The sequence below is a fragment of the Lineus longissimus genome, chromosome 18 (assembly GCF_910592395.1).
Source record: "Lineus longissimus chromosome 18, tnLinLong1.2, whole genome shotgun sequence".
NCBI classification, from domain to species: domain Eukaryota; kingdom Metazoa; phylum Nemertea; class Pilidiophora; order Heteronemertea; family Lineidae; genus Lineus; species Lineus longissimus.
Window position 1 is genome coordinate 1,351,744 of NC_088325.1, and position 14,759 is coordinate 1,366,502.

Here is a 14,759-nt window from a genome sequence, read left to right on the forward strand (position 1 = left end):
TGAATCGCTGAATGTGATGTCATTGTCAATCATGGCCATGCAATCCAAAATCTCACACTTTCTGGGGCGTTCTTCACAAAACAACCCATAAAATTCATAATGGCAAGGCAAGCATACCTATTTGGCGTCGTACATTATCTGCAAAGAGTAGCAAACAGTCCTGTCATATTTTATCTCACCTATTGCACAGTAATGCTCAGAAAATTAGAGGAGTTTGTTGTCCAAATTTTTGAAATAATAGCAGACAGCATTTTACGCCCTCTTTCGACTGCAAAATGAAGTTTTCACACCGAATCATCCAGATTGTCTAATACCCTTTTCCTCGATAACTGGTGCTCATTTTCAAATAAATAAGGATAATGTAAGACATTATGGACCATCTAAGCATTAATGGATCAAATAATTACAAAAGAGGCAACAATTCGGTATTACAATATTAAATACGCTCAAAAGCGCCATCTCGTGCATTTTTGGCAAATCACACGTTTTATCAAGATTGCTTTTTATGGTCGTTGTTACCGGTATGTTTATTTCTGTGACTACCACAGTGGCGAATAATGTTGGGGTCTTCGGCATGTTCAGCACTGATTGTCCCAGGGAAGTTTTATCTAATATGTAAAGTCAAGGACTTGGTGAGCCCCCCTTTAGGTCGGGGGTGCACCCCGACCCCCCCCCCCCCCCCTACGATAGCGTAACGTTTTACCCAATACAATGGAGGGGAACCCCCCAAACCCCCCATGTTGGGACCATCCATAGTTCCTTCCGACACATTTTTGTTTTGGTAATGCATTGTGATTGTCCTTATTCATGCGCGGCCAAGCCCTAACCGTAGTTCCTAAAATCATTGATTTCTCGGTCCTCACAGTATGTCAGTGTTGATTTAGCAGTTGTTTTGGTAAAGACATGTTTTGTTGGAGTTTCTGAAACCTAGAGCGCTACTCAATAGGCGGCTAGCAAGAAACTACGTATTTACTGTTGTTGCCGACGTATGTGTACACTGAACTTGGGATGTGCGTCGGCCCCGTTTTGAAAAGCCGTCCAGTGCCAGTTGGTGCGTTTTTCGCTGATTTGTGCAAAATTAAACATATCTCAAAAGTTCAATGGTTGACAATCGATTTTTTTTATTGTTGTATAGCGTAAGCAACTGTCTTTCATGGGGGAATGGGCACTGTAAGAATTATTCAGAAAGAAATGTATGATATTTGGGGTTTTTCGTGATTGTCCGGCCCAATTGGCAATATTGCCTTTTGGGATGGTGAACAGAGCTAGCAGCAAATACGACCCTTATGATTTATTCAAAGAAATAAAATGCCCGATTTAACATCCTGCAGAATCACGGGAATCGGGCGTTTCCAGTGATATACGACACAAATGGGTTGTCCTCATGCATTCACTTTGGAAACGCATTTTAAAATAGATGTTACGTCCTGTTATTTATGGGGCACGTCATCATCGCGTACATTTGGGAAAAACTCCCTAACGAGACCGGAGCAGACGGGTAGGTGTAAACTGTGGACGAAAGTGTGGACAGCGGCCCCTACGTTTGGTGGGCTGGCATTTCTTTGTCTTTCAATATATTTAAAAGAAATTGCAGTATATTATGCATTATAATCTTTTTAATGGGTCAGCGAAAGAAAAAAAGAAAAAGAATTATTTTGATCTGTTTTACAGTATGACTTGTCTCAGTGAAACTGACTAGTATAGCTCCCGACTGATTTACAGTAACCTTTCAACAGGGCTTCAGTGGTGCCGCCATCTTGGATCAACGAAAGTTGGTCTGAGAGAGGGCCAACTATTTTTGCCCACAACTGAATGATATTGTCATTGTCATTCAAATAAAAGTAGTTTTTGTGAAAGAATATTATTTGGACTAGTTAGAAATATCACAGTTTCAACAAATTCTTTGATAATTAGTCCACATTTGGACACTAGACCTCGCATTTCGCCGTCCACAAAGTCAAAGGCCACTTCGAAAACCTTCCAAAAGCCCGTCCACTCATTGATCAAAATCACCCATCAAAATAATTTTTTTTCTTTTTTTTTCTTTCGCTGACCCATTAAAAAGATTATAATGCATAATGCATAATAAAGTCTGATCTCCTTGCAGGTAAAGATCTCCGAAAGGAGGCGCTGCGGTTGTCCGAGGAATTCAACTCTGACCTCATTACGATCAGTCTGGGACAGCAACTCTGCATATTACTTAAATCATTCGATTCGATAAAGGCGGTGCTGTCCGGCGAGGAGTTCATGGACAGACCCAACATCACCATCTTCCTTGCTCTCAACAAAAAAGGTAGAGTTTTGTAGCCGATGCTCTGTGTGTAGTCAATGAAATGTCCAAGTTCAATGCAAAACTCCTATACCAATCAGGCCCCGGTCCATTTAAGTAAGTGCTATTATTACTCATTTTCGGAAGCATAAGTTTTTGAAATGTAAAATCATTGTTTCACCTCAGCCGAGTAAACCACACACTTCACTGCGAGATCTCGTGATATTCGACAAGGCTTCAGCAGACGGAGCTATTCCCAATCTCCTAGCCTCGCCATTGGTAGCACTGGCTTAGTTATACTAGCACTGTTTACGAGCGTACATTTGGCCTCTTGTCTTCAAAGTCCTTATAAAGGGCCTTATTATAGGGAGTTTTCGAAAAGCACCTAAACGCCAAACGCCAGTGCCTTCTAGCTGCACGTCGACCTGGTCATGGTGATGAAGCACTGAGATTGGAGGTTTCCGATGTGGGCGCTTTGCGAAAACTCGCTGTCATTTCTAGAACGCCTGGTATAAAGTAAAACAAAACGCATTCAATGTTTTAAAATTGAGTTTAATCACTGCAATGCGACAGTGGAGTGGTATAAATGATGATACAAACGTATGTTCTTTACAGTAGTGAGGTTTTGCAAGTTGACGTTTCGTCTCGCGTTTCCGTTTCATCGTTGTCTTCCGTGACGTAGGCGTCAACTGCATTCTGATAGTGCAGACAAGTTTGTGCTAGCTACAGAACTCTTTCAAATCAGATTGTCAAATCTATGTTGAGACGTTATATATTTGTTTAAAGATTTCAAGACGGCCGAAAACTTAAACGTTATCATAAAACGAATGCATGCCAAACTTCGCTAATCCAGCGCTTTAAAACTTCATTTTACTGCATAAAGAGTTTAGGAACACGCCGAAGCTTTCGACTGTCCAGAGCCTTCATCAGAGTGACGGCTATTCTGTCCGAAATTAGATTGTCCAAGATTTCCGAAAGTTGGTACCGCCCCCGTCCCTGTTGGGTGAGGGTTTGAGAGTCCTAATCTGCATAGCTTCATAGTCCTGGTCCTAATCTGCATAGCTTCATAGTCCTGGTCCTAATCTGCATATATTCATAGTCCTAGTTCTAATCTGCACAGCTTTCTTTGAACAAAAAGCCCTCTCCACAGCGGTGTTTCAGTTACGGACGACACCAATACTAAGCAAATGAAGGCGCACTCCACTGAATTTGTTGAACACTTGAACTCAATTGATTCTGATATTCAGAAGAGGATGGGAAGCCTATGGGTGGATGGTAGCCGACATTGGGCATGCCGTAGATATGGTTGGCCCATATCTTCATGATCACAGTGAGATGGAGGGCTCTTCCACGCCGAAGGCTCCTGATGCTGTCCAAGATACATGAGCTGCAGCAAGTAACTAAGAGATACCAACCTAAGAAGGGTACTCTGGCCTGTATTCCAGGGCACGATGAGATAGAAGCTCTACCAAAACCATATCGGGAGGGGGAGTATATTGAAAATAACTGGTACCGGGATGAAAGAACAGTGACTACCAAAGACAGATGGGTCCTGAAGCTGCCCAGGTGCATGAGCTGTTCCAAGTCTTTCTTGGGTATCCCAATCAAGTAGGGTATTTTGGCCTGTAGCCACAGGGGAATAGGAGGTCTGCTTTTGACAATGTCCGATCTCTATGTTCTCTGTAACTTTTGTAGGATGAACAGCATACAAAGAATTTTAGTGAAAAGTTGAATTTGGCACATATTTGACATTTTACCTCTAAAATTGCACAGTCTTAAAATTAGTACAAACACTTAATCAGGTAGAGCCCATTGTACCGGCAATACAATTAGTGAAAATAGTAGTTTAACTAAGCGTTAATTTGTTGTTTTAGCAAAAATAAATGGTAAAAATATAACTATTACGATGGTTAAGAATTACTTGCGCGAGAGATTAAGCAAATAATTTCACAGTCGGTGCAATAGGTTCCACAGATGTATATTCCAGTAGTGACAAATTACTATAAAATAGTTATTTTTACTAATCAATTTTAAGAGTAATGTCACTAATAAACCACACACTGACACACACTTCTTGCACACAAGTCCTGTCATCTACCTACCTTCAAATACTTTTAGGTATCACTCCCAGGAAAAAATTTTTTTTTTCTTTATAACAATTCCTCAATGAATTACGAAACTTCATATGTTAGGAAAACTCTTAGGAAGTATCTTTTGTAGCCTATCAAGGGAAGCGATACTTCATTTTGGGAGATATCTTTTCAGAATTCTGAAAAAACATCCCTTTAAAAACATGTGTGGTATTTGAATTCAGGGTAACATTATTAAAGGGACATCTTAGGCTTGGAATTGAGGTGGCATGGAGGATATTGTGCGTATTCGCCACCATGCGCCGCCCCCTGTCGCATCACACTAAATGCTGTTCTCAGATGATCATTTTCGAAGTGTTGTGAGGTGATTTCGAGCTTGCAAATTCAGACAGGCCAGTGGTTACATTCCATCAGTTACGGTCCTACTAGAAGCTATTTTTGCGAGAAAAACCAACATGTCTTATGCTCAAGTTGTCCCTTTAAAATTACACCCACTTTACACAATTACCTACCTGTATTTCTCAGACACGTTTGCCAAATGCAACGCCCGATCTGGCGATGCAACGCAACGCCCGATCCGGCGATGCATCCTCATTTGGCTGTAGTTTATGTACTCGCTAAAAGAGAACTTACGTATGTCCATCTATCGATACTTGGACATTTCAGTGTCACCCTTCACCAGGAGCTGAGAGAATATGGCATGCATCTCACGTTGTAAGGATATGTTATGTCATGTTAGTTAGTGAGTGGTTGATATTCTACGTAGAACTGAATGGAGGAGGTTTGGCCACCTAGGAGCCAGTAGGTGAACTAAAAATAATTGGAGATCGTATGGGATCTTCTTGTGATTGAAGTCAATATATCCGGATAACGTGCAACTATTTTTATATGAACTCCTTCAGAAAAAATACTGAAGACTTACCTGTCACAAAGGTTGAAGTTGTTGCGGTAGTAGCAGTCCCAGCGGCTTGGGTAGTTGAGGCGTCAGTACTGGCATTAGGTGAAGCTGTCGAAACAGTCGTAGTACCACTACCGACAGTTGTGGCGGGAGTTGTGGCGGGAGTTGTGGCGGGAGTTGTGGCGGCCGTAGTGTCAGGATCGGAGGTCGTCGTCGTCGTTGTAACAACGGAACCGCCACTGCTGGTTGTTGGAGTTTCTAGTAATGGCGTTGTTGTATAAACAACTGTATCACCTGCAATGGGATATACAGCCTAGAAATCAGCTGCAACCTCTCTTAGCATCTCCCACTTTTCCGAGTCAAGGCCAACCACCTCTCTCCCAACATATCCAGCCCCAAACCGGCTGAAGACTTCAAATCTACAAGGCCCTTGTATGGGCCGTACATTGTCACTGTGGCGCATCCTGATATAACCAGAGGTTTTCAATAAACTACACGCCTGTCGGTAAAACATGAAGTAGGCGTAAAACGCCCGATCTCAGGATGCTATGCCGGGCGAGGCTGTGCCAAAACCCAAGGACTGTGTTCAGGTGTTCAAATCGATGTTGCATATCTGTGCACAGTGGTTGAGCTGCAATTGTGCTTACGGGATAAATCGAAGCATATGTATAGAATTTCTTGTCAATACTTGACTTGCCAAACTCAGCTCGACGCCGAACTGCAGCGCCACTCGCGGACAAAGATAGAACAACTCGACATTTTTTTCACCGGTTTTCTCGCTGCGCATGCGTACCAGCGGAAATCAACAAAAGATGACGCTGGTACGCATGTGCAGCAAGAAAACCGGTAAAAAAAATGTCGAGTTGTTCTATCTTTGTCCGCGAGTGGCGCTGCAGTTCGGCGTCGAGCTGAGTTTGGCAAGTCAAGTATTGATATTTCAGAGTGCTATTTTCCACCTCATATTCACCTCTTCTATACCAATGTCAAAAGAATATTTTAGACATTCCGTAATTAGTTTCCCATTATTCTTTTGAAGATGGCACTGGAAGCAAAACCATAAAAACCATAAATACCTGTAGTTTCTGTGGTTGTTGACATTGTAGGAGTACTTTCATCAGTGGTGCTGCCACCTATTGGTAAGAAAGAGAAGACCTGGAGAACCTCAAATCAATGAGAAACATCGGAATAAACCCATTTGAGTAACTGTCTTCAGAATTTCGGAATATAAGAATAGTTCACCAATTCAAATAAAAATGCTGAGATAAATTCTATGTTGCCCGGCATAAATTTTATAACGGATTCACTAAAATCTATGATGGGCCAATGGGGGATGCCCATGTTATTCCTTTATAGATTCAATCATGGAGATTCTTAGAATCTATGATTCGGATTAATCACGTAGATCATAGATTCTATTATAGAATCTTTTCCCTGTCAAAAAGCTTGCCGAACTTCATTTTATGACTCTTCTACAAAAGCAAGTTTAATTAGTTTTTTTGCAGCATGGCGACTGCCACTGACTACCTACATACACCAGTATCGACTGACCATCTTTTTGCGTACGCAGGCGGTGCCTGGGCACTAGTGTGCGTACACGGGGGATGGGGAACTGAAACATAAGAAATTGGTATTACAAAATGAACGGCCAAAAAATATAACACAAAACAACCAGGGTCACTTTATTGCACTGTGATTGATGGCACTGATCTAACCGACCGGCCCTCGGGATAACACTACTCACCCAAATCTGACGTGAAAGTGTCATTAACAAACGAATAGACAGTAACTCCATCTATGGTGACATCTTTATCCCACTCTCCCTTAGAGCAGGTTGTGTTGTACAGGACACATCCTTCAGTAGATACGCGATGTCGCCCAAGGAACAGGAACGACTTGCAGCCATCTGTATCCGTGCAGTGCTTCCCACATGACGTCAGGGCTTGGCCCGAGATCCTCCCTATAGGGGTCGCTGATCGACAAACACCTCGTGAGTGGTTGTAGCCTTCTAATGTCCAATCAAACAAGTCTGCAAGCCAATTTATAAAGACATTAAAGGGACAACTTTGGCATAAGATATGTTGGTTTTCCGCTTCCAGCAGGACTGCAACTTCTCCAAACAGGATCATTGAAAAGTCATTGAACTGTAATAAACAATGCAAGGAGATTTGACCTCTATAATTGGCCAGCTTGAAATTCGCTAGCGATGTCCCAAAGTGCCTCGCAACTCTGACGAAAATCGTTGACTGTAATACAACAAGTGGCGGCGCATGGTATCAAGTAGGGATATTATCATCCTGGCTAGGATCCACGCCCGAGCTGACCTTTTCAAATAAATAGTGGAAGCCATCATAACTCATTTTACCAACATAGGTCCGTCCCCACTGCCTGTGTATGCATCAAAATATTCATCAAATAAACATTTTAATTCCTTGCAATATCAATAAAAGTACCTTACCAAAAAAATTGTTTTCAAATATCTAATTTAATTTGCTATACCAGTAGCCATTCTCGATTCTCGCAACGACGCCGGTGTAGAAGTTTAAAATGTCCTAGGATAAAATGTCCGGGAACAAAGGATTCTATTATGCGCTTCAATCTCTGAGCTATAGACGGTCAGGGTCTCTATAGAACCATATTGCAGAATACAATAGGGCCGGACACTTTTTCCAGGGGGACACTTTTTACTTTTACACCGGCTTGTATTCACTACGGATTTGGCACGCCAACCTTTACAGACCCACATATATAACTTACCAGCAGGCATTTGGTAATAGTGCCAGTGACTTTGAGTCCAATTTGCCTTTGATGCCTTTTCTCTGGAGCACCTTTTAGATTTAATGTAACAATCGCCAACAAGTTCAGCCGTACTATTGGAAAGGAAACTTATGCAATTTGCTCTTCTTTCACACAGTTCTGCGCATGTTCTAAGGTTGATTTTTCGCTTGACACCAATACTGTTACCAGGGCAATTCCCGGGAAGGTAAACGAAATGAGGCATTTCCGGAGATATATCTGAAATGACGAAGAGTTCGACTGTTATGGGATCGCCCAAGAAGCAGTCTAAACTATTAGGAGGAATACCAATGTTTAATCTCTCTGTCGACATGCAAGACGGTTCTGGTCTATGATACGAGGATCAATGTAAAAATGTGGCACCCTCAGCCCGGCAGGGCAAATAAACGTATGAAGAAAACTTTCAAAGTTTGTAACTTTCCATTAAAAATGTTGGAGGGAATGACAGAAATCCAACGAACGGAAAAAAAGGTTCGGCGCTAAATTAGCGGTGACACCCTTTTTGCAAAGGGCTCCTCATTGATTGGCTATATTACATCAGTGACGGCAAAATGTAATGTGTTGGTCATCAATAAAAAAAGAATTGCCATGCGTAACTTTTTCTTTGAGTCACCAGGGGCGTAGAGCAGTCTGCCCCTAGTGGGGAAGAGGGGTGCAATCTTTTGCAGGCCACAATTGTCAACTAAGCGTGAAATCGAATGGTCTAAAGTGGGGTCTAGAAAAACTTGAAAAAATCAAGGTCCTGTAAAAAAGTAATCACTTGAGAACTGGACCCCGAGACTACGCCCCTGACTTACCTTGACTCCTCTTGAAGAACGAGTGAACATCCAATTGATCGGTGCCCACAAATGTTCCGTTGCATCTCTTGAACAGTCCGCATTTTCTGCTAGCCGCTGGGTGGTAACCTCGTATATCAATACGAAAACATTCACTTTCCTTCAAACACTCTGCGGCACATTCAGTTACTTTTTTGCCATCCAACTCCTTTATACGGTCCCCGCTGCAATAACCGTAGTAGTGATCGTAGTTATCAATTTTCCACTCGGCTGAAACAGAAATGGTTTCCAGTTCAGTCAGTTGGTGGAGTGACTCAACAACTCTCTTGCATTACATTACAACAGTGGCCGCTTCAGCGCCACCACGTGAGGCCTAATGGTATTAGGCTACTGAACGGGAAACACCGCATAAGGGAGTGTCCCGAAACAAACGTGAGGAAGAAGCGAGCGCGAAATCCAACTGCTTTCAGCCGAACATTATTAAGTCCTCTACCCACTTTGTGGAAGCAGCCCATTACTCTATAGCAAAAACAAAATCATTTCAGAGGTTTGGGGACATTTTTTGACTTGAAACCAGTCAGGTCATTTTTATTCACGAGACAAAAAACTTAAAAAGCAGTTAAAAGCAAGTGACTCGAGAAAACTCAAACACTGAACATCCAGAATGCTATCAATATATTTAAATTCATCTCTGAATACATATTTTGTCGACTCACCCTTTGTCCCAACTCGGAAGTAGACATATTTTCCCTGTGCGTCTGCCAATTCCATGTTGCAGTCGGAGTATTTGATATAGGTCTCACAAGCTGTTGTAGAAATTATCACCAGCAAACTAACGCAGTTGCTGTGCTGGGAACAAGTATATGCTGTTCGAAGAAGTACTTTTGAATGACTTTCCAATCTACAATATGATATCTTTATGTCATGACCCAGGCAATCTCCCTGTTTCCTAACGTAGCCAGGGAGGTCCCATTTGGAAAACGCTGTAAATGAGATATTCAGGCTAAAATTTATGTGATGTGGTTTTCAAAGTGGTATGGTCTAGATTAGTCTGCCGTGTAAACGCACACGAATTAGATATGGTCTGGTCTGTTTCGATGTACATACATGTACCAACGTCATTACGAAAATTACGTCATTCATGACGTCATTAGCGATGTAATCAGATCTGGTCTTGTCTGGTCGGGTATGGTCCGGTGTAAAGACTCAGGACCCTCGAAGCACTTGTCGAAAATTGGAGATTAAAAATAACTACAGAGGAAAAATATTCCGATGGGTTGTTATCCAATGTTGCATGTCACCCAAAGAACGCCACGTTTCAAAATCAACCTTAAATTATTAATAGGAATAACAGAATGATTAAATCACACTGCTCCATGATATGAAAAGCATACAAAAGATATTCGTGAACGCACCTCCGCATACTGACATACGAGTCGTTGACGAAACACTGTTTTCGGTTTACTAGAACTATCTTGACCCTCAAAGCATTGACATTGCTCAGCAGCTTCACATTGGCTGATATTTATAAAAGACTAGTAAATGCTTTTACCTTAAACTTCATGTGCATTTACACTAGCCATCTCTGTAGAAAACTGTAGTAAAAGCATTTACTAGTCTTTATAAATATTAGCCATTATTTCACATTACTTGTTCCATGCAGCGGGCCACACGTAAACAACGGTTTAAACAAACCACATCTTCAGGAAAGCTTCTAACCAAAAACATACCTTTCATGGTCCTTGTAAAGTATGAATGCGTGTTTACTGCATCAACAAGTCCAGCTGCGCAGGAAAGCCTGTTCAGGGAACAATTAACCAAGCCGTCGGGCCTGGGCCCCTCGACGAGGAATGACAAACACCATTCTGTCGCGTTACAAGCTGCCTCGCACTTGGCAATCGTGGTCAACCCCACTTCGACGAGATAGCTAGTGCGACATCTGCCCGCATACAAATCGTAGTCTTCTACATTCCAAAATCCTGAAAATACGCTTTAATAAATGCAAACACTTTCTCATAGGAATCTGCACGCGATTTTCCTCCCAGCTTGTTAGATGAACTCTCCTTGTGAAAACAAAGTAAAGGTGATCGAACCTGATACAACACAAAAGGCAACGCTGGCACCATCCTCACTTACCTAGTCATCACGCAAGAGAAGCCAAGGACGATCTTGGCCTTGTCAAAATTGATGCCAAACTCTGAATTCAGTCACTGCGCTAGACCCGGTTGTTCAAAATATATTTTGTCACTAACGCTGGTGTTAACTTGGCGAGGTGCCCAAGGAGTTAACTGAAGGAGAGAACGCCAAGCTGAGTTAACGCCAGCGTTAGTGACAACTTTATTTTGATGAAGCTCAGGCCGTTGGGACAACTTTAATGTGCCGCATAACAGCTCCAAACACGACAATATGCCCTATTGTAAACAGCTTGAGCCATTGTCTGGCGCCATTACCATTACGACCTATTGGTCAGGGTAATTCACGGACAGGGCGATCATTTTCCTCTGTATCCCAATGAAGACACATACCTGTTTTGCCAAAAAGGTTGAAATCTTCAATCGGAAGAAACAATGAGTACAACCGCGCGTTCTGCGTTGCGTTTACTGCCTCGCACCTGTCCGACTTCAGTGTACAGTCACATGGTTGTGAGGCTCCCATGCACTGGAAGGAGGCACAGCCCGGGGTCGACACACACGCCGATAAACAACTGTCAAGTGTCAGCATGCCAGCCTTCTTGAGTTCGCTTCCACAGTCGCCTGATTTTACTGTGCAGTAGGGGAGGTCCCACAAAACTGAAAATGAAAGATGGATTAGAAATGTCAGAAAAAGCCTAGATTTCCAGGAAACACGGAATCAATGCCGAATGTACAGGGTGGCCCAGAAAAACTTCTCAAATGGGGCCAATTTTTATCTCGGCGCGAGTTTGAGTGACATCAATTCCCTTTTGCCAAAGAGAGGGCAAAGAAGTTTTTTCTGGGCCACCCTGTAGAATGATCAAATGAAGCGACAATATCTTATTGAAAGACATCAATCTCGATCCCCAACATTAGTGCTCAGGCATTACTGTTACAAAATGTTTATCTTCTCAGGTCTTTTGTATCTTGACCCCTCAATGCTGACATTGCTCAGCTTCCAGAGGCTACGGAGACAATACCGCTGGAAGTTTAGTATAATATTTCGTTGTCAGAAACTGATTTGTTCATGTCTTTTAATAGTTCCAGGATGTGTCCAAAGTAGCTATTGTCGGACACCTCTTCATATTGGGATGCATTCTTTCGCTCAGGAGAAGCGCTGACTATGGTTCCATCCGCCTACTTACCAGATTGGTCTCTCTTGAAGAGCGAGTGGAATGTGTGTGTCCAAGGGTCTAGAAACAACCCAGACTTACATCCACCTAGGTTCAAATAGCATCTGAGAAATGGAAAATCTGGTCGAATTCCTCGGAATTGTACGGAAAGACATGCTGGATTCCTGTCGCAGAGGGCCATACATTTGGTCAGGGTCAACATACCCTTGTTTACATTTTTGGTTTGGTTTCGACAAATTCCTGGATAGTGGTCGTAATCACTGAAGTCAAATGACCCTGTTGATAAAGTCAAAAGATATAGGCCCTAATTATGAGAAGAGCATGGCTTTCCTAAGGAAAATGTGTTTCATTTTCACTATGATAAATCCACAATTCACCATGGTAAACTGACAGCAATTCACCATGGTGAATTGGGACGGTAAAATATTTTACCATGGCAAGCGTGGTAAATTCTACATGGTACTATGGTCAGCATGGTAAACTCTGATTTCACCATGGTAAACGCTGAATTCAGACTTTACCATGGTGAATCTGAGATCTTTGTCGTGATGGTTACCAGTCGTCATTCAAAGCAGGAAGCTGACTGACTCATTTCACGGTTCATCCTCCTTACGCATGACCGAAACAGTAGTTATTGATGTTGTTGTTTCACCCCCTAAGTGGCCGCCATTGCCTCCGAATTGCCTCGACGGCCGTTTTATTATGAGAAGACTTAAAGAGTTTCTAGTCACCTGAAAGTTTGTGGCATTTTTAACAATTTATTTTGCTCTTTAAATTTGATATATATGTCGCTCCGCCATTGTGGTCGATCAGGTTAACAGACTTACGCCATGTTTTATGTAGTACGTACCTTCACAGGACCACATGGAAAACGTGTGGTGATGAGAATATAGTAATTCCAGTCTTCCAGGTGTGTAATAGGCTTTCTCATCCAATTCTCTGTGTTCAGTGAAGTTCCCGTATAGTAGGCAGTTGTTGTCACGGTAGTTGAAGTCGACGCTGATACACTGGAATTTTCTCTCGATGAGACAGAGGGCCTGGCAGCTCCCTAAATTGTTAATACCGCTGAACACTTCTTTGGCAGTCAGGCTAACTTTGTAGCGGTTCACAGTTCTCCACTTAAATTTGTCTGCAGTGCCACAGAGAGGTATTTTGTCTGAAAAGAAGGGATGTTTGTTTAGTATTTTTATTGACGAATTTAAGGTTGGCTTCTAGGAAGCATCTTGGAATACACTACGAAGGACCCTCTTCATTAAAGACACCTTTCGGAGTGACTAGCTCGGGTGACGAGCACTGTCCTTAATAGAAACGTGTCTGGATAAGAGAGGTCAAATAAATGAACGTATCGAATTCAAGACTACAAAGCAGTAAACTTACTTTCCCCAGCTTACATATCCGAGCTCCTCCCGTCCTACTACCCTGGGCGATCCCTGTGGTCCGAGGACAAATGCTTCCTGCAGATCCCCAGGTATCACCTGTGGACGTAGGGTGGTAGGTTCTTCCTTGTCCAAGCGGAAAGGCTGTGGAATGACCTTGGCCTTGGTGTTGACATTCAAGACTCAAGCCTGTTGCCATTTTAGGCGCGGGCTAAAAATATTGAGTATTCTCATCCTGCTCCAGGTTGTTTTCAATATACTCCGCTTCTCGATATTTCAAATTTCAAATGCTAAAAGGTAATGAGCTTCCACTGTGCTTACCAATGCAATGCCATTCAGAATAATATCCCGTGTGTTCAATAATTTCTTTGGGGTCCACATCGAGGAGTCCAGAGGTTGACAGGACACATCTCTGGTTCCTTTCATATTCAACAGATTGACAATCCGGTAATTTGTCCTCTATACATCTTGCTTGACAGTTTTCAATGGACGTCTTGGCATCTGCGTTGTCAATGCTCCAATCATTTCGATACTTCATGGTCCTATTCTTCAGTGTTATCCAAGTGAGGGTGCCCTTTTTGCAAGCAATTGCTCCTGAAGTGGTTAGAAATAATGAAGAACAGTACAGTATGGCGACTAGCAGTGAGGCTGATATATAGCTTACACTTCAAAGTTTGGGATTCAATCAAAAGAAAAAGCATATAAACACTGAGGTAACAGACGTAGCCTGCAATCACCACCTGAATTTTCATGAAACTTCTTACCCTTGCAGTAATACTGGGAATGATTCCAGGCCGCGATGGGCTCGAGCTGTGTGCTCGCATCGCCTGGCATGCCGGGGTGGTACCTCGTCAGCTTACATACGTCATTAGCCCACTGTAAACCCAAGCAACGAAAGCCGCCCTCATATAAACACTTCCTGAAAAATGCAAGAAATACCACAGTACAAAAAGGTGTGGTGCGATTAGTATGTTTTTCAGAACATAAAAAACTATCAAGGTTTTTTCAAATTTTTTCGAAAAACCTCTATTTGGTGCATATTGGTGTTGGTTGAAAAACTTTTAAGATCTTCAAAAGCTTAAGAACCTTTACTCCTAAGAGTGGACGCTATACAATCCGTACTTCACTCACTTTTTGCAGCTGTCTAGAGGTTCTGGCGTATACTGTCGATCGTAGGAGCGCATGGCTTGACCCGCATTGGTGTCCCACGCCAACGTGCGAGAAGAAATGTCACTGCGACATTCTACTTTATC

General features: G+C 42.4%; 1 protein-coding gene across 1 annotated transcript; it reads right to left on the reverse strand.

Annotated features, from left to right (window-relative positions):
* Positions 1-2,857: 2,857 nt before the first annotated feature.
* Positions 2,858-10,627, reverse strand: LOC135502448 (uncharacterized). Its single transcript, XM_064795284.1, has 8 exons — positions 10,557-10,627; positions 9,543-9,809; positions 8,848-9,096; positions 8,012-8,269; positions 6,999-7,283; positions 6,331-6,387; positions 5,282-5,551; positions 2,858-3,656 (listed from the first exon to the last, which is right to left on the reverse strand). Exons 1-8 carry the CDS (start codon positions 10,561-10,563, stop codon positions 3,595-3,597), a joined length of 1,455 nt encoding a protein of 484 aa, XP_064651354.1. The 5' UTR covers positions 10,564-10,627; the 3' UTR covers positions 2,858-3,594.
* Positions 10,628-14,759: the final 4,132 nt, after the last annotated feature.